Source organism: Corvus brachyrhynchos, unplaced genomic scaffold (assembly GCF_000691975.1).
Source record: "Corvus brachyrhynchos isolate BGI_N302 unplaced genomic scaffold, ASM69197v1 scaffold84, whole genome shotgun sequence".
Lineage (NCBI taxonomy): Eukaryota > Metazoa > Chordata > Aves > Passeriformes > Corvidae > Corvus > Corvus brachyrhynchos.
The window spans coordinates 1940621-1961182 of NW_008237434.1; the positions used below are offsets into that span (position 1 = coordinate 1940621).

At 41.8% G+C, this 20562-nt stretch overlaps 1 protein-coding gene across 1 annotated transcript in view; it reads left to right on the forward strand.

The window, feature by feature from the left end:
• Positions 1-17310, forward strand: part of LOC103613554 (rap guanine nucleotide exchange factor 5-like) — a 37284-nt gene extending 19974 nt beyond the window's left edge. Inside the window, exons 11-15 of the mRNA XM_017731193.1 lie at positions 49-99; positions 1196-1283; positions 5107-5171; positions 10146-10200; positions 13583-17310. Coding sequence (XP_017586682.1) covers positions 49-99; positions 1196-1283; positions 5107-5171; positions 10146-10200; positions 13583-13701 — 378 coding nt within the window. The 3' untranslated portion in view covers positions 13702-17310. The remainder of the gene's footprint in view (positions 1-48; positions 100-1195; positions 1284-5106; positions 5172-10145; positions 10201-13582) is intronic.
• Positions 17311-20562: the final 3252 nt, after the last annotated feature.

Sequence of the window (20562 nt, forward strand, 5' to 3'; positions counted from 1 at the left end):
AATTCTCTCTCTTTTTTTTTCTTTCCCTCTCCATTTTCCACGCTTCAGAAAATTCCTGGGAAGTTCAAGAAACTTTTCACTGAACTTGAAAGTTTGACGGTAAGTATGGTGTTGACAGCAGAAGAACATTGCTTGCTTTACCTGCCTTCCTTCTTCCTAATTTATTTGGAGTCTGCCTGTTATTGTCTGGAGCTGAACTTGTCATGTCAGATCCATGATTTGCTGCAGGCCATGTGGCTCTCCAGAGCCCCAAGATGGTCTGCAAACATGAGAAGGAAAGAGGCTGTGTTCCTGACAGAGGGAGGAAGGGCAGAGAGAGCCAAATGTACTATCGGTTCACCAGCATCAATTTGGGAGCTGTTCTTTTGCTCTGGTAGTTAATCAGCCTTTATCTGAAACAATGTGCTGCAGATCAGGGGGAAAAGAGACCAGCTCAGGTTTTAAAAAACAAATGTCAGAATCTGAGGCTTGAGGGTCTTTGTCAGCATTATCAAAGCAGAATAAACAAATGTTTCCTCTGGCTGTCATGGAAGTGGGTGCATGGTAAGATCGCTGCCTGGCATGGGGAGCAGGAGATCCAGCCTTTACTGGCTGTCACGCTTCTGTACTTGGAGTTATTAATAAATGAATGTGTTTTAGTGATTCTGTCTGAGCTGGGGTACAAAAATGTTTGTTTACATTGGAAATTGAGATGACTTTCTGAATTGCCTGCACAATGCCACTGAAACCTACTACTTTATTTTCTTTGAAAGTCTCCAGTGTGCTCCATGGATCTTAAAGCAGTTTTTGTTGGGATTTTTTTGTTGCTGTTTGGTGATGTTGGTTTTGGTTTTTTTAAAAAGAAATTAATTAGCAATATATTCTGAGACATATTTTTGCGCTATATAGTAAGAGATTTTGCTAATAGAAATTTGTGGGGAAATTACAGAGCAGTCCAAGTGAATCTATTCTGCAGCTTCCTCTCAATTTAGCACTGCTTCATCTAGAGGAACATAATTGCTTTTGTTCCTTTCACTGCTTATTTTTCCTGTTCAGTTTGGCATGTCAGCTAGCTTAGAAAACCTTTAGCTACCTTGTATCCCAAAGAAACCTTTTATATATAAATCATGTTCAGATCATAAGTCTGTAATGGATTTAGAATTGCTCTTTTTATAGCCTATTGATTTTTCTGTCTATTACTCAAATTGTTTTGTAGGATCCTTCTCTGAATCACAAAGCTTACAGAGATGCATTCAAGAAAATGAAATCTCCGAAAATCCCCTTCATGCCCTTACTTCTGAAAGGTAACGTTAAAGCTTGGCTGCTCTTCACTGTTGTTAATTAAAATAAGTGTAAGGTGATTTTTCCTTCAGGTGCTCTTAAAATGAGTATGTGACAGATACAATGGTATCTACAGGACAGCACTTGGTCTGGATAATAAACAACTTCCTTTTAAGACAGGGGGAAGATGCCAATTTTCACACAGGTTTTAAAACTTCATACTGTCCTGTCAGGTATGGATAGAGCTGTGATAGAGCTTTTGCTTTGACCACATCCTCTTCAGTACAGAAGTGTGACCCTGCAAGCCCCTGAACCAGTGGCCATGGCCATACTGCTGCTCTGAGATGCCTGTTGGGAGATGCCTCCCTGCTTTGCTGGGATGAACCTCCCTGGTGCCACCCTGAAAGCAGAACCTGCCCTGTCTCTCTGTCCTGAGAGGAGGGGATTTCCAGGTCTCTTATAAGTCTGAAAGAGATAAAATCTTACTATCTAAAATAATTTTTAAAAAATCTCTTAAAGTACAACTACTTGCTAATGCAGTGAGCTGGACAGCTAATTAAGTGGCAAGTATTTCAAATATTGCATTGTCTTGAAGTCATTAATTATTAATTGCCTAGTCTTTGAACATGGCAAATTCGTTTGTTTATTCCTGTATTCTGAAAGTGTTCTCTTTAGGCTGTTTATTCCAACCTGCTGCTGCTGCTGTGAAATGTTTGAAGGCAGTTCTCCAGATCAGTTGGTGACAGTTTGGGAGCCACCAGACACTTCCCCTCTTTGCATACATCAAAGGAGTTTGCATTAATTCAGATGGATACAATTATCAAGGCTTCAAAATCAATATTTTTAAAGTGTTCTGGAGCATGTCGTGCCTGCAAACAAAGGCAGCAAACATAAGTCACTTGTAGCAATGATGTTTGCACAGCACTACAATGTGGTGTATAAGAACATGCACCTAGACAGCATTTGTGTCTTTAACTTGTACTGGAGATAGCAAGAAGACTTTGAAATTAATGCAGTAATGTCCTTCAGTACTGTGGTCCATAAAGAGATGTTGCCAAGGTTGATAATTCCAAAAGTATTTCATGGTGCGAAGGAATTTATTCCATAACAGGCATATTTGTATTAAAGTCATTTCCAAGACCAGTAAAATAGGCATGGGTAGCATAGAAATCATTAATAACTCAGCAAATTGCTGTATTTCATCACAATAGGAACAAAAGTAGTTTCAATTAAAAAAATGAAAATTCTTAAATTATGAAAAATAACTTCAGAGTGTCCTTTTAAAAGTTAATTAAATTTAAATGCAGAGCTCTCAGCACACAGGCACAGCTTTTGAAAATCAGGCAGATTTTTCAAATGTGTAATAAAATACTGTGATATACCCTTATAACCTAGTTCAGATGCAATTTTCTGCTCCACTGAATTTATCTAGACTCTTAGTTGTTGGCTGCAAAGCAAATTTCTGTTCCTTCTGCCCTCAGAGATATACACATTGCTGTCAATGACTTAAAAAGCTGTGTGGAAATTTCTGCATCCAGTATAGGTTTTTCATTAGAAGTGATGGACAGTTTTTAACTGCATTGATACAGACACAAGTACTGCCTGTGTCCTGAAGTCGTGTCCTTTCTGTGTCCCTTTCCCTGGGTGCCCCAAAGCAGCCCAGCAGAGGAGGTGTAAAGGGTCCTGCTCCCTCCTTTCCCTCTGGTTTTTAGGATGCATCCCAGGGTTAGGAGAGGTGCTGGAGGTATCAGCAGCATATGCTGTGCTTTCTGCGTGTCCAGGCTGGCATCCTGCCTGCCGCAGCCCAGCCATCCTAGGGGCACAGCAGCTCTCCATCACCCCCCCATAAGAGTCCCAGCCCCGGGTTTCCTCCCGGCATTTGAAGCCGTTTAGCATTTCAATTCCAAGCAATTACAAAATGCCCCTCAGGCACAGAGCGAGCCTTTGAAACCCAAGGAAATAAATCAGGTTGGCTGTTTTGAGGGAGGGTGAAGGTGGAGGCGGATGGGGGTGGGGGTGTGTGTGACAAAGCATCTCTGCAGGTTTCCAGTCCTAAAATCCCCCTAAACCATGGGGTCCATGTGAGTATCAGAGGGAGTCCTAGAGGTGAGCACAGGAGAAATGCTGAGGTGCACAGTTGGACTGGTGGGCTGGAGGCTGGCACCTCTGCTGAGAGGGAGACTTGTCCTGTTTACTGTGTGCCATTCTCCTGCTGGCCTACACAGCTGTGACCTTTAAGGAGTAAAGGTGTTGGAGTGCCATCTCATTCTGTTAACGTTTTCTCCTCATGGTTCTCCTGGGTACCCTCATATCCAGGAGAGAGCTGATGGGGGCATGGTCATGGTGCTCCTCCCAGTATTTTCAGTAACCTGGAGGGTGCACTATTGAAGTCAGAGCTTCCACTCCCACAGGGAATCTATTCATATTCTTCGTACTTCATGTCCAAGATAGGTCTCACTTCTGACCTAATACTGAATCACCCTAAACTGGGCCAGGAGACACTTCAGAGACAGTCAGAGAAGTAGGTATTTGCATTATTCAGCGTCAGGTGTGGGGGATCTCTCCTCCTAACACACACACACAGAGCACTCCATACAGTCCAGTATTACATGTAAAATTTATGAATATTCATCACATTCCTTGGGATAGGAGTGGTTATATAAATTAGTTCTTGGAAGTCATTAGTATCATTAGCATATGTGTCACACATGCATGGTGTGTCCTGGTGGTCGAACTGAGGAAGGCTCCTCTTCTTCCTCGGGGTCTTTCTGATGAAGGCTAGCAGTCTTCATCACAATGCACTTTTCGCCTTTCTTTCTGGAGCACGTGCAGTCCTTTGTGGGGTGACCCAGCAGTTTCTGTTGGTTTCAAGTAAATCCTTGTTCCTCTTATCTTGGCAAGATTAAGGTGAATCCTGCTTCTTAGGTTTTGTGATCAACATTTGCTGTCTCCCAATAGTTAACTGTGCTTACATGAGTTAACTATTGATCAATTTTATCAATACGCAAAAAAAACCCCTAGAGCAAATGGCTTTGAGCTACTGTTTTAATTGTAATCTTAACTTGGCAACATTTATTTTGCCTGATATTCCCTCCCTCCAGTTCATTACACTGTGTTCAGTTCTCTTCCTGGAGCCAAATATAGACCTTTCCCTTTTCCTCTGACCTTTTTGTTGCCTTTGGAAACTCCCTCCGACAACACTGCATAAAAGTGTTTTTCCCTAGCCATGATGCTTATTTCAAAGCTTTCAAACTGACTTTGGTCAGTCTCACGTTTAACCTCTCTGGCTATCCACTCCTGTAGCCCATGTCTTTGGGAGGACTTCAGAGCCATTGTGTCCTACAGAGGGAGATGAAGGGGTGCCAGAGCCAGCTCCAGCGTCTGGTAGCTCTGCCCCTGTGGAGCTCTGGGCTCAGGGACAGACGTGTCCCAGCCTGGGCACAGCCATGGGCAGAATGTCTGGATTGGTGCTGCAGGGAGAGCAGGTATGACATGCAGGGCCATCCCTCTGGATTCCCTGCCCTACTCCCAGCCATCCTCTGTATATTATGCATCCCAGAAGTAGCACAGACCAGGTTTAATAAGAAATCCTTGCTCCCATTTGAAAACACTCTCCTTAACCATCTGTAAATATTGTTGTTATCTAATAATCTCTGCATGTCATCATTAGGCCAGGCTTTTGTTTCATTGTTACAAGGTATTGTGTCAATTCTTAATGAAATGCTTTCCTTTTTCCTTTTTTTTTTTTTTTTTTTTTTTTTGGTTGCTGTTTAGTAATTTTATTTATTTGCATTAAAACACAAAGTTGTGAATAGTAATTGTTTTTCTTTTTTTTTTTCTTTCCAGATGTAACATTCATCCATGAAGGAAATAAAACATTTCTGGATAACCTTGTTAATTTTGAAAAGCTGGTAAGCTAATTTTGTCCTTCCTGTTTTTCAAAACATTCATGTTCTCTTCTTCCCTTTGCCTTCCTTAACTTGTAAGACTAAAACTTTCTTCTGGCTGAACCAGGAAGAAATAATTGGGGGTAAAAAAGAGCAAGCAGGATAAAACAGCCAAGTCACTCTCCCCTGCCCTTTTCCTCTGCTCCTCTCTCTTCTCATTCCTTCCTCCTCTACTTCTGTGTAAAATGGCTAAACCAGTAATGGTCATCATCACTGCCACACAGTCCACTCTTCATTTACGTCCAGTGAGACCAATTCCTTTGTACCACCTTGTGGGCTGTTTTTTATGACTTAAGTTCTCCTGCTTCAGCTTTCTCTGAATTATGTTCCCCTTTATTTTTTTCCTCAAGGCTTCTCTTCTTTATCACTTAAGGAAAGATTCCTCTAGTTTATCACCTGCCGGTGGTATTGTAATTTTGGGGATCTTAAATGAAAGTGAAACTTTTTGATCTAGGTTAAATGAGAAAGAAAATAATGCCTAAAATATGAATTAAATTGACTGTACATATCACTATTGTAGCTTTTATGCATAAGGACACTTGATGATGTATTTTCAGCCACATTCACTGTAGATGTCATATGACATCTACTCTGGCATGATATTACTGAGAGAAGTTTGAGTTGCCTAATTTGCATTGGCTTTTGGTGGTTTGGTTTTTATTGTTGTTTGTTGGTTGGTTGGTTTGATTTTGGGTTTATTTTTGATAACATTTTCATGAGGTCACTTGGTGTGTTCAACCTGGAGGAGACCTCATTGCAGTTACAACTTGCTCTTGAGGTGAAGAGGAAGGGCAGGCACTGATCTCTTCTGTGTGGTGATCAATGATAGGATCTGAGGGAATGGCCTGACGTTGTGTCAGGGGAGGTTTAGGTTTAGGTATCAGGAAAAGGTTCTTCACCCAGAGGGTGGTTGGGCACTGGAACAGGCTCCCCAGGGAAGTGGTCACAGCACCAACCTGAGAGAGTTCAAGAAGTGTTTGGACAATGCTCTCAGGCACATGGTGTGACTCTTGGGGATGGTGCTGTGCAGGACCAGGAACTGGACTCGATGATCCTTGTGGGTGCCTTCCAGCTTGGCTTATTCTGTGATTCAATGGCACTGAAAGGTGAAGTCTATATATCTGAACAGTGGTGGAGTAGAGAAACCTGGATTTTTTTTTGTTGGCCTGTAGTATTTGACCAAGAAACCAAAATGTTCTTTGCAATTGCTCCAGGTGTGCCATGGGATTGTTAGTCCAGATGGCTGTGGTTGGTGAATTGTGCCCAAGTATTTTCTCCATGTGTTTACACTTGTTTGGGAATGAACACACCACCATGGAGTTATTCATGAACCAGATGTTGAACTTATTTTCACATTTTATCATAATGTATGTTGTCTTTCAACTTGCAAGCGGACGTAGACTCTGACTTTTGAACCTGAGCTCCTTTTTTTCCTGTTTTCTATTTGACTTCTGTACCTTTTATTGTTGCAGAGTTTACAAGAACACTGATTTGCATTTAATGAAAGATTTTCTTGTCCCAAGTCCATTAACTCTTTGACCTTTAGGTGTTTGCATAAAACTCATTAGCATGTTCTTCTTCATTGCCCCTTGGAAGTACATCCAATTAACATGTAAATTAAACTAGCCCTTGATGTACCATAATTGTTACTAAAATCCCCCCACTGGCCAATATATTTATTTAGTGAATATATAGGATCTAATTCTTGTCCAGTCTTAGCAGTGTTCATTTGTTTGTTTGTTGTGTAATCATGTATATGTTTAATGTATGCTGGGCTTCCTGGGTAAGAATCCCTTTCCTTTCTGTCTCCGTTGTGTCTCCAGAGGCAGGGGAGCTTTGCTGATTGACTTCAGTGAGCTGGGATCTCACCTTTTCCATTCAAATGGATAATGGGCATTTTAAATGGCAGGGGGGGAGAGGCTGAGGTGATGGTTGTGGGGTGAGGGTTGTTCAGATTGACACTTCCTCCAAATTATCATTCAGATCACAGCTCTCAGAAACATGCTGTCTCATGCAGCCCTGTACATGTGAATGCAGACAACAGTGCAAGCTTAGGAAGTGGGGGCTTAGGAGAGATTTAAATACCAGTGTAGTGGAAACTCAGGCTGCACACTGGTATTACACTGGCTCAGTTGGACCTTAAGGGATTTAGTCAATAGCCATGAGCTAACAAGATGCATCACATGTGATCACGTATTCATCAGTCCACGTTTCTTTTCTAATTATAAGGGCTTTGTCCCAAAGAACAATGTCCTTCTTGGTGTTCTGTATGGAACACTGAAGTGCTCAGCACTTCTTGGCCTTTGCTGAGAAAAATTAGGATTGACATTGACTCCTGCTCAATTTGGATCAAGCCACTGAACCTCACCTGCAAATTTGCTGTTGCAGAAAAAGAAGAAAAGAATTATTCTACCATAGCAGATTACTGCTTTGGGGAAGGAACTTGCTGTCATAAATGAGTAGAATTTCCACTCATGAATTTCAAAGCAAAGATGGTTTCTTGTGTCTCCGTCTGGATCAGTATTTTGAAATATTTCATTTCTGCATTAAACAGCTGAAGGAGGGCTTGTCAGTTTGAACCGTTAACTTTTCCAGCTATATTAGTTGGTTTAATAAAAGATCTTCTTTCTCCCTACAGTCCCTGCTTCTTTTATATTCTTAGACCTCAGCAATCCTACCATGACTGAATTTGATTTGACATGACATGATTGCAGTGGATACTAAGTTAATTCAAAATGTAAAGAAGGAAATTTGCGAAGAGAAGAAAAAGAAGTGATCTTTTGTCTCAGGAATGTTACCTAGCTTTAGCAAAGGTGAAGGGGTTGCAGTGGTTTATTTAACTGCATTTTGGGTAAAGTCTAGTCTATAATAGTGTTAGATCAATATTTAGTACTATACCTACTTCTTCAACTAAATCTGAAGGAATAAATGAAGATATACATGGTCACATCTCAAGGTATTTCCGTGGTATTTTCTGAGCTGCTTCATTGAAATGTGGCTTCTTCAGGTTTTTCTCTCCAGCCATCAGCTATGTCTTAGCAATGACAGGTCTTAGCCGCACTCCAGCAAACTCTGTTACGGGTCAGTGGCCATTACCATTTTCAATAACACCTGCTCACCTAGAGCCTTCAGCTGTAAGGACTGTGTACCTGCAGCTGTAGGTTCTCAACCCCAAATATCTGTTCAACCCCAAGCCTGAGGCTTTGCTTTCCTCAGTGAAAAGAGTGCTAATGATCCTGGGTAGCTGGTAGGCTGAAAAGCCACAGGAAATGTGTGTGTTACTCATCACGCTAACAAGTGTGCAAGCACCTCTTTAAGCAGTCAGGAGATAGCATTTGCTTTGCAGGTACATTGGCTGACTTTCTGCGTTACTTTTGGATCCCTGAGAGTTGTAACCAGAGAGAAATGCCTGATAGGATACTAAAGCCAGAGGATTTGGGATTCTGCTTTAAATGTTACACAGAGGTTCTTCCCTTACCAGAGCATCGCCAGAAGCCAGTCTTGGGATGGACCCTCACAGTGACTGACTACAAAGGAGAGACAGCAAAGAGTTAGTTTGTGTGATAGTTGGGTCTCTCTGACTTCTAAAATCCAAATGCAAAGGGTGTTGGCTGGAAATCATCACAGTAGCAGCACTGGTGGAAGTTGTAGTACTGCCAGTACTCACATTATTGATCGTGAAATCTAGATCATGTCATTAGAACTTCATTATAATCAGTGCAAGGACATCAGCAAAAGAGATTGTGTAATTTCATGGCAAATGAAGCACAGCAGGTAATGAGAAAAATTATTTTGATTTACTGATGAAAGAAATATGAAGTTTCCATTAAACATGCTCTTGTGATAAGCTTTTCTGTGGAGGAATGTTGTAAGCCACTCCCAGGATGCTGAGAGATGAGCTTTTCTGCATCATCCTGGTCTTAAATATACTCTGCTCAAGACAGTTAACCCTTTCCACCTCTGATAATTTTTGAAGGAGATGTGAAAGAATCATCAGCTGTTTGCATGAGCTGTCACATCATTCCTGTTAACTGCAATTTGCTTCCGTTACTTACTAGATTTGGGGAGGAATTGCCTCAGAAAAAGTCAAATTTTGAAAGAGTAGTGGCTTAAGAACTGTATGGGTAGTATCTAGTGAAATAAGTTCCCTCTACTGATTTGTAGTGAATAGTCCCAATTTTTGTAAATGGACGACCTGAGCCTGAATGAGAAAATTAATTTAAACCTTTCGTTTCCTCTGCTTTATATAAGTGAACATCCAGTATCCCTGTAAGCACCAGTTTTTGTTAAAATACCCTACCTACAGGACAGTTTTACTTGGTACATACCTGTGGAGATGTCAGGGTGCTTGCTCTGCAGCATTTAGATTATGGGCTCCTTTTTTTTGTGCTGGTTAGGCTGCAGAGAACTGCCTAGCTGATACTGGTGCCTGAGTGTGGTAGGCATTACACAAGTATGCGCTAAGGGGTGTAGGCTGTGCCACAAAGAGGCTTACAGTCCAATTATACAACCTGTGGAGACAGAAGGAGAGGCTGCAAACTACACAATACCTTAGGTAATGCACTAAAGCTGGGATTGAACTCCAAAGCATTCACCCAAGCCACAGGACTTCCTTGCTGTAGGCTTTCAGTTTAATAAAAGTCACTGGAACCAAAATGAGCAATTGTTTGGTTATTTTTCATTACCACTTTCCATTGAGTTCCTAGGGAGTTGTTCTCATTTAATCTGTGTGATATCAATAAGACATCTAGACTAACCCTGTTTCATCAAATGGTATCACTAAGATAAAGAGCAAAGTTTCTCCTGCTGTCTTCATTTTCTACCTTACCACAGTTGCTTTTTGCTGTACAGTGTAGGGCAAGGAGATTTTTCAGGCTTTTCTAATGATAGAATCTGTCTCAGTTCTTTGCACTGATGTTTTTCATTTTGTCTTTGCAGCACATGATTGCAGATACTGTTCGGTCATTGAGACATTGCAGAAATAACCAATTTGGTGAGTAGACAAAATTTCTGACTTATTTTGCCTTTGTACGTCCTTGAGGGTTTGTTGGGTTTTTGTTTTGGTTTTTTTCCCTGTTTTCTTTCCAGTTGCTCAGGTTTACTACAGCAGCAGAATGTGGTCAAAAATTATTTTACCGAAGGGCAAGAGAGGGCATCATTATTGGAAGTTCAACATAGCCAAAACTGCAGTTGGAGGAAGCTTTAGTTTACAAAATGTTTCTTGGAACAGCTTCCAAATTTTAATAAATTACTTTCCTGCAAAAATTGCCATCTCTTCAAAACCCTATGTAAGATCTGTGCCAGCTGCATTCAGTGATGGAGGCCTCTGGTATATGCTGCTGTTCCTGCCTTTCCGAGCTATAACCGAGTTAGCTCAGTCTCCTGCCAGTCTGAGTGTTTTGGTAAGGAATTCACAGCTGCCTTGGCTTCCAGTAGCTGAAAGATGGTACTCATCCCCACAGCTTTTCACTCAGCTCTTCACCAAGAGCAATTGTTTGCTTATTTGGGGTTCTTAAGGACATTTCACGAAACTGTAGGAGTCTTGAAGGTATGAAGATCCTGTGGGTTTCATGAAAGTGGTTGAGTAGGAAGAAATGAGGGGGTTATTTCCTCTTCTAGGGGAGGCTGCAAATATAGCCATGCCTGCTTTAGACACAGGAGGATCTATGCTGAAGGCAATGATCGCGAGTGCCTCAGCTGCACAGAGGACTTCTTTTTGTTTGCTTTTTAAAATTTTTGTTGTTGTTGTTTCCGCCTTATTAGCCACCAGAGAATCCAACCCTAAGGGACTATGCCAGAAAACTTCAGCTGTCTTTGTTCTGCTGCTTACAGAGGAGAAACCTTGTTTTTCTCCTTCTCAGTGTTCTTATTCTCCGCAGAGATGTTAGATACAGGAAGGGGACACAAGAACTACTTTAGGAAGCAGTCAGTTTTTAAGCCAAACCCACTAAACATGTCATTTATTGAGGCCACTAAAACCTCTTTTTCAAAGAGACGTTCAGAACTGTGCTACAGCCTTGGGGGAAACAGACTTGAATAACATCTTTTTTCCACTGATTTTTCAGCAGCTGTCAGCATTGAATCCAACAAAAAGAATATTAATAGTAAATTTGATTATAAATACAGGTACCTTGGAGAATAATAGGTACTTTTAAGAGTTCTGTTAAACATTTGTTCTGTAGAATTACCACATGTACATACAGTATTACTTTTAAACAAAGACTGCTCAATATTATGGTTCTTGAGTAAGTCTAATACATATATATAAATGTATGTAAATGTATGTAAGAGAGGAAGAAGGGAGGAAGGAGCAAGATGTGCCTTTTTAAAATTTCAGATACTGAAGGAAATACTGATTAATCTAAACCATGCCTCTGTAAGTTAAAATGTCTCCTATTTGACATTAGGAAAAGTAGCACTGGTTCGTTTCAGTGAGATGAGGGTTTTTTGCATCTTCCCTGAACAACTTTCATCTCGTTTTTGCCTTTTTATTTTTCCAAGTGATTTTGTAAGTCTTGCAGCATAAATCCAAGGTTAATACCTGAGATTTATCGTATAATCTGGTAGTTTGAAGTAGGCAATTGTTATTTTGTTTTACCATACACTTGATTTATTGTGAAGCTGGCATTTAAAAAGCAGCTTATACTGACATCCCTGTAGGCACTTTTTTTTCCTAAAATTCGTTTAGGCATGAAATGAATTCACTGAATATTTATTGAGACTTTATGGACAGTTTCCTTTTTTAGTGGGCTTATTTTGCTCTCAGGAATGTGAATCTTTCTACTGCATCAATTCCCAGATTGGCCTAAGAGCAGCAGGCATCTCACTGTAGGAAGGAATTCAAACAAAACTAAGCAAGGAATATTATTATTGTTTATGAACTGTATCATGTGTATTAAGCTTGCAGGCCAAAGTGTTTCTGGGTTAGAAACTGGTTAGCTTCCAAGTAAGACTGAAATGCCTTTTTAATGGAAATAACATTTATATCCTAAATCCTGAAAACAAATAATAGCATTTCCAAAGCGAGGAAAAGCAGCCTGAGAAAATAACATAATTCAAGCTTTTGTCATTTGAGGTGTTAATGAGAAATACAAATGTTTTTCAGTACATTCAGCACAGCTGCTGGGATCCTATTCCCTCAGAACAAAAAGGTCAGCTCTGTATCCTGGCACAAATTCATCACATTATCCTGTTCTCTCCAACATTGCTCAAGTTAGATGGCTGCTGTGCAAGAGCTCTTTAAAACAGCTGCCCAGGAGCCCCTTAGCAACCACATGCAGAACTGGCTGCATTCACATCCCATGTTACCCACACAGCATCATGCAGCAGTCTTCAGAAACAAGTGGGATTGGTGATTCCTGGAAACTTTCTTGTATAGCTGGAGAGTGTGGAGAAAAGGATGATAATGAAACAAAGGAGAGGGAAAAAGTGTGTGAGTTAAGCTGATTGATTCAGGCAATTTTGAAGGGTTTTCTTTTTCAATTTATGGTGATATTATTAAAAAGTCCTTGAGGACATGGACATGAATTGAGCTTTCCAACCTTTGCTTGTTCGCCATCAGTCAGCAATGTTGCTTTCTCTGCCTGTCTTGATGGGTCTTGGGCTTGGCTTTCTTTTTTCAATTTCTGCTAGTACCAGCCATGCTGGAGGGTTTCACAGGCAGCGAGTTCCCACAAGCCCATTTTGAGCATAAATCTTGTAACAGAGAACAACTGCTATTCAGGCCACCCTTCAGTTTGCCTGTTACACAGCTAATTCCTCTTGCTGCGTAAACTCCCATGAAATGACAGCATGACTCCTGTCTCTGTTACTAGATCAGAAATCAAAAGCATAACAGATCAAAACGCAGGGGCCTGTCAGAGCAGCTTTGAAGAGCTTTTGTATCCATCTGCTGCGCTGTCACCTTTCACCGGCTCTGAAGACAATCATCCAGGGCCTGCTGTCTTGTGGACTTGTGTTAAAATTCTTAAAAAGTTGCAGGCTGGGTTGCCCACCCCTGCTTAAGGTCCCACTGTGCTGCCAGAGCAGCACAAAGGAAACCTTGAACCACCCTTACAGGGGATGGACTGCCTGTACTGCCAGCAGAAGTAAATCTTCCTCTTCCCAAGAGTCAGCATCTTGCTGTCCTCATGTCCCCCTCCTTTTATGCATGCTGGCTGCCCAGAATTGCCTATTTCTTTTTTTCTTCTCCCCTTTTCTCTATCTAGCTGTTACCTCATGCATTGCACTTAAACAGCAAGTCCTTTGGATTACTGGCTGTCTTTTCTATGGCTGTCTAGCACCTGACAGGTGGCACAGCAGTGACTCTGTGACACAGGACAGAGAAGCAGGCAAGGCACAGCTTTCTGATCCATCCCCTTTCTCCTGTCTTGCAGGCAATGAAGTTCCTTCGAAAGAGCATCACGAGCTGAAGCCATACGTCCACCACCTGCATGTCATCGACAACCAGCAAGCTCTGTTTGAGCTCTCTCACAGGATAGAGCCACGAGTGTGAGCCTACACAGCTTCATATAACCTTGTAACTGCAGCACTTTGAATTAAGTGAATGTTTATGCCAAGCATGTTGCTTCCCTATATGAGAACAGTTTACTGAGTTTTATCAGTAGCTCACACAACATGCACAGGAAAATCAGGCAAGAGCCAGCAAAGGAGCTGCTCACAGAGTTGCAGGGCAAGCTTGGTGCCATTCCCGCTGGTCACTGGGACCTGAGGGAGTGGAGCAGTTTCCTTTGAGCTCAGGAGCTTGGTTTCTCTGAAAATATTGTTTGGTCCAGTGTAGCTTTCAATGCAGATTCTGCCAGTATTAGAAAGAAAGGAATCATCATGTCACAGCAACAAAACATTTCAGCAAGCAACATGCCGCAAGGGGGTTGATTCCCAGTTCACCACAGTATGTACCTCACTAATTCAAGGCTGCCAAAGTATTATTGCCAAAAATAATGTGCAATCTGTGCAGCTGCCATGAGTCCAATGGAGCATCATATTTGAGATGTGCGAGCAACCTAGAACGGGAATATAACAACCAGATGAAACTCGAGTGTGTTGTGATGTGGAGGTCAGCAGTAAACCGTTCACTCTGTTATGGCTCCTTTAAGAATATGCTTTATAAAACACACTGTAAGAGCCAATCCACTTCTGTTGCAATTTATGGACACAATTGTTTGTATACTGAAAACATGCTATTTTCTTCCTTTTCAGTTATCTCAGATTTAGCACTGGCTCCTGCAGTTAATGTGTTATAAATTACTATAGCAGGAGTTTTGTTTTCTGTTTGGATTACAGCCTCCTTGGTATCTATTCAGAGGCAAATGCCTAGATCCATCTGCATTTCTAATTCCCCCCACTGGAAATACCATTTCACCAAGTAAAACTCACCTAACTTGCACATGCTTCTAGTTTTTAAAGAACAGAAGGGTGCACCTTACAGCGTACCAGTGTAATTACCTGCATACACAGCAGGCTCTCACCATCAGGATCCCTTTACTGCTTTTGTCCCTTTCACAGTCCTTCCTTAGACAATTCTCATGCAGCTAAAAGTACTGCACCTGGACCTGTACTGAGGCAGCATTTCTAAAGTCTTGTCTAAGCTGACCTACATCTCGAGCACCACCATCACCTGGTTTCCAGTGCTAAGAAGTTGCCCTGGAATGATCTAGTGAATGCCTCAGGCAACGTGCAGAGTGCTCTTTGGCCTGTGTTTGTGCACTGACTCACGGTGATGGTCCCTTTGCAGAGCAGGGAGGATACATTGCATTGCTTGCCCATCTCTGTTGTATGTTTTCCACATGAGGAAGACCTCCAAGAAAATGCTTTTTTACTAAAATGTGGGAATACTGAAGTAGCATGCTCTTCATCATCCTGTTATCTCTGGTTTAAAGGGATTAAAAAAAAAAACCAGCTTTAACAAGTAGTCTGTGGGGGAATCTGTAGAATGCATTCAGTTTTCCCATCTGTGAAATATTGTATAGATCTATTGTAAAGGAAACAGATGTTTCAGAAATGTATTTGCTTGTACTTTGTTATTATCAAATACTATATGTTTGGGTTTTTTTTTTTTAAAGAAAAAAAAATCTTCTTTTTACCCAGTAAAAAGAAAAAAAAAATAAACTCTTGCTGGCCATGGAGTAAAAATTTCCTATGTTCTTCTGTAGATGTGACTGCACATATTGTAAATAACTCTTTTGTGCAAACAGACCAAAACTGTTCAAATGAAGTTACTAGCTGTGGTGGGCTCCTTTTTGCAGTGTAAGAAAAAAAACCGGATACAATTTGTTGCTTGTATTTTTGCAGTTCTTCCTAGGGCTACTGCATTTGGAATTCCCACCCTAGCTGAATTACCTGGATGGTTTCCTGGGTTTTGAGCTCCCTCTTGTGAATTTTTTTTTTAATGTGGCATTATTTTTAGGAGCCTGTATGTAGACCAGCCTGCATGCTTCAGCTCGTGTGGTGTAACACTCTAGTCCACAAAGTTGTTCTGGAAATCTGTGGGAGAGGAAACATTCAAAGGCATTCAGGGTGAGAAGGTGGGGCTGTTTGTGATTTCACTGCATTTGGCTCTGTGATAGTTTTGGTAGCTACTGTGGATGAAGCAGCAGCTCTGTTGGAGAAGAATAAAAGACAAGGAAATGAAAGAAGGGAAAAAAAAAAGAAGAAGAAAAATGACTGTGCTGAGGCTTTGATTTGAAAGCCTGATAGAACTATGTGGAATACTCCTCACTCTGCCAACTGACAATGAAGTAAAGGGATGAGTTAACTAATACTAATAGGCTTCGAGGCAGCTGAGGTGTTGGCTTTCTGCACCACTGTAATTTCACACTAAATCAGGTGTTGTCTACCCCTTGAAGCTGGCATAAAATCAGACTGAAGGCACACAGCCAAGCATTAACCTTGTTATCTGTGCTGTGACTAATTAGACAACTAGTCACAGATTTACAGACTAGTTTTTATAGTGACATGTATAACTTGGATTTAAATTTCAGGTGGGAGGGTCCAACATGGCTGCATCAATTTAATGTTGAAAATAGGGCCTTAGACCTGTTACTATAAAGGAAAAGTAAATAGCCCAAACCTGTAGCTAATATGTCTAATTTTAAAAAAGGCCCTTCAGAGTCTTCATTCCACAGGTGAAGTATTGCAGAGCTTTGCTGCAGACTGGCAAGCAGTTTGAAGGTGTGGAGGTTGTGAGAAGAAGTAAAAGTAAACCCTGTGTTAGGGAAGGGCAACACTATACAGCCTTCTGCCCGGGTCCAGCACTGGTGATATCGTGTGATTTTTTTACATCCTTCAATAGTGCAGTGAGGTTACATGGTATAAAATCTATAAATCTTGTAAATTCCACTTACTGCAATCACACCTGGGGTTAAATACTCTGCATACTCTTTTATTTTAGTACCTAGGAGGAGTAATTAGACAGAACAAAGGAAGGAGCTGTGTCACTTTATACCTCTTTGATGTGGGATTTTGTGGCAACAAATTTAGGTGTTTCTCTGACACAGTTTTTGATTCCAGCATCATCTTGGATAGCAATAAATTTCATTTGCATAGCAGTGGCAAAAGAAAGGGTGTTATCAGAAATAAGATGTGTGCTGCTGTAAAATTACAAAGAAAGATGTAAATACTAAACATTTTAGCAGAGTAATATTTATTTGCATAGCCTATTTATTGTCATCTTATACACTGTTAAACACTGGGTGAAGTAAATGAGCTGAGGTAAGAACACCTGCCTGTTCTCTCTTGAGTGCCATAATGGTGTCAGCTTGCATTAAAAGTAATAAAATAGAAACCCCCAAATCAAGGTATTTACCTAACTTCTCAGGGACTACAGCTAGTAGTTATCCACCATCATGAGACCTGGTATGTATGAAATAATCTGATTTACCAGAATCAATGTTGCCAATGTTTTCCTTTGCATATTTCATGCTTGTTTGCCTCTGTACATATTATTGTGTTGTGTATTTATGAGAGCTAGTAAGCAATAATTTATATGTCAAAATGGCCAAGCAATACAAGGTTAAAACTTGTAGAAGCAACTGTTAGGTTTATCTTGCATTTTCCAGTGTTTTTTAATATTGCTTTTCAAAATATAAAAACTACCTTAATGAAATCTGGTTTCTGTGCCTTTATGCCTATCACACGTACTTATTGTTCCTATATGGAATATTTTACTACCAGTCGTTCAGTTCCACAGACCCTCACTGCATTTGTGAGATAGATGCAGACTCACACAGAGGCTCACAAGCCTGACCCCTTTCAGAGCTGCTCATCTGTCTCAGGTCAGTGGGATGTGCTGGTACCAATGTTTCAAAGCACGAATGATGTTAATGGGGCCTCAGCTGTGCCCTGTCATCACAGCACAGCCAAAGAGGGGCCTCGAGCTACCATGAGAAGTCTCTGTGGGAGAGGGGAGGAGTAAATCTGTCTTCATATCCTCTGGAGTCTGCTTATTGGCACTTGATCCTCTTACTGAGGACAGCAAATGCTTTTCCCTGTCATCAGTCATCCCTGATGGTGCTGTTTCCTCTCCTTCCTCTGGGCTGGTCTGCAGCAGGAAGGCAGAGCTCAGGATGCACTGTAAAGCAGCTGAGGCTTGCCCTGTCCGTCCTTCCTTTCCTCTTGCAAACCCCAGGAACCAGGAAGCCAAATCTGGCTATTTCAAACAGATGTAACTCTTGGTACTTACTCTCTGTTCAGAGAGCTTTACAAATAGGCAGTGCTTAGTCCTCTGAGTGCCTGCACCTCAAGTAATCTTAAGCCTGACCTTAAAAGTGTTTGTGCTAGTGTTAGTATACAGACAAGGTGGATTCTAACCTTTATATTTAAAATAAGCCTGAATTGTTGATACTCCTCTGTAATGATGTTTGAAGATACATTACAGACAGACCTACTTTCCCAGACCCAGTTGCACAATCAGAAGAATTTATGGTCTCAGCTGTTTATCACTGTCCCTTCATTGAATATCCCTGCTCCCCACAGTGTAGCCCAGAAGACTGGGAGAGAACCTCCAAACCTGTTGCAGTTGTTAAGCCACACGTAGCTACGTGCAAGCAGCTACCTTTGCAGAAAGGGCTCTCCTTCCCTCTGTTGCCCTTGCTGGGAGACTTTCACAAGAAGAGTGATGATACCTTTCAGGTGATATGCAAATGGCAGGGTGTGGAGCTGAGGACAGCTGCCTTACAGCTCCAGTTGTGCTAGAGAGCCACGAGAAGAGGCTGCTGTGCTGTGGATGTTGTCCCTTGAGACCATCTTGCTAAACTGTTCACACAAGGGTTCCTCTATCCCTCTCCACTAAAAAGAGCTTGACTGGCAAAGGCCTGCAATTTCAGCTGCTCAAGGGACTCTGTGAAGTTTAACTGAAGTAAGCAGAGGGGTCTGTGATGAGCCATTCCTGCAGGAGCTGTGTGACCCCAGAGGCAGCAGGTGGGGGCAGTTTGCTGCGGGCCAGCACAGCCCCCTGTGCAGAGCAGCACTGATCTGCATGGGGACAACTGCTCTACCCCATGGAGAGGTGATTTCCTCTTCTCAGGAGGAAAAAGGTGCTCAACCTGAAAACCAAACCTCCTGAATATTTGCTGTGTTTCATGTCCCAGCAGATTTCATGCCACCCAGAGCACCTGCTGTGGAGTCCTGCTCACTTCTGCCCTGGGAGTGGCAACGGAGTTACACAAAAAAACCCAAAGAAAGTAAATCTTCCACTCCTACAATGTCACACCATTTCACATTGGAGACTGGAGATGTGTGGGATGGCACCTTACACTCACAGGTGTAGGGCATGAAATGCTGTGATAATGCTGTGAAATGCTTGTAGTGGTATCAGAGTTACAAGAATTGAGCAGCATAGTTAAAGTCTGGAGAACTGAGGAGGCCTGCAATGGTGGGCCAAACAATTGTTGAAGCAAGGAGAGATGTGTTCTGCATTTCCTCTTGTCTGGAGGAAGGTCTGGTGATTAACTCAGTTGGTTAGAGCATGGTGCTATTAATGCTGGGGCTGTGGGTTTGACCCCAGAAGGGGCCATTCACTTGAGAGTTAAACTTTGATGAACCTTCTGGGTCCCTTCCAAGTCAGAATATTCTGTGATTCCATAAGACCCCTGTAAACACCCTTGAGCAGCATCTGCCTCAGAGCCTTTAAAAGTATGACAGTGATACAGTCTGCATAATTTTAATTTTCACTGCCCACTGCTGTGGTAAGCAGTTGCCGCTGGTGGTCTCCTCAGGAGGTTTGTACAATCACTTATTTGCAGAGATGCAAATCCATGCATTTTGGGAACTGTCTGGACTTCAGCATGGCTTTTTCATCTGTTTCTTTTGCCAGGGAGGGAAGTGGCATTATCAGGAAAATCCATAAATGCCAGAGGTTTATGTCCAAAAAGGAGACAGAAGAGTCCTGGAACTTTATTCAAATAAAGGGAGAGAGTCCACTGGCACACACACTCATGCGGTTTTCTCTCTCGAGGTTTCAGAGGGCGCAGCCTCCATTTATCCTAAACTCCTGGCCACATGTTGCCCTCTTCCTTTCCCCATTGGCTAAAGTACTAGGAAGGTACAGCCTTCCCGAACCGCCTACCACATATTCCGCCCTTGAACTTTCTATTTTACCCCAAAGTCGAGAAGTTCGGGCTTGTGCAGACCCACTTGTTTGCTTCAGGAGCCAAGCTGTCTGGGCTCCGTAAGGAATCTGCTGCCCAGAGTTAGTAGAGACATTAAGGCCCATTTCACAGATGTTGACACCCAAACCTTCACCTATAGAATTGTTTGTAAAGACATTCTCTTTCCTCTCATCATGATCTTGAAAACCTTGGAAAACTTCCTTTACTCTGAACAGTGCTCCTGACCTTTTCCAGGTCCGATTTCCCCAGGGGAAATCTCAGGGTAGAAGCAATCCTCCCCATTAAGAAAAACACAACCATCCTAGAGAAACCAGGCAGCTAAAACACAGGGAAAAACTCATTTTAGGGTTAAGAAAGAGAAGAGCCATTTGGGAGGTCACCCAAATGCAGAAGATGAGAAGGAAGTTCTTCCTTTGTGTTCTCTGCATGGGTCTGATTGCTTGCACCTGGATTTCTGGCTGGTGAAGTTGTTGCTTTGCAAGGAGAGGTGGATGTGCTGGGTTTGCATTTCAGGGCTGATCCCTAAGAGGTCTTTGTGGGCTGCCTTTAGTGCTCTTTACAGTCCTAGTTCCTACTCCTAAGGTTTCACCTTTCATCTCTGTGGTAAGGAGTCGGAGGAGACCTGGGGGTGCTAAGGAATAGTGAATCAACATCATTTAGAATAAAATTTGATTGGAAAACCAAACATCACCCTTTTTAGCTGAAAATGTGATTCAGTTGTATAAGTTTATAGAAGTACCTGAGCAAGA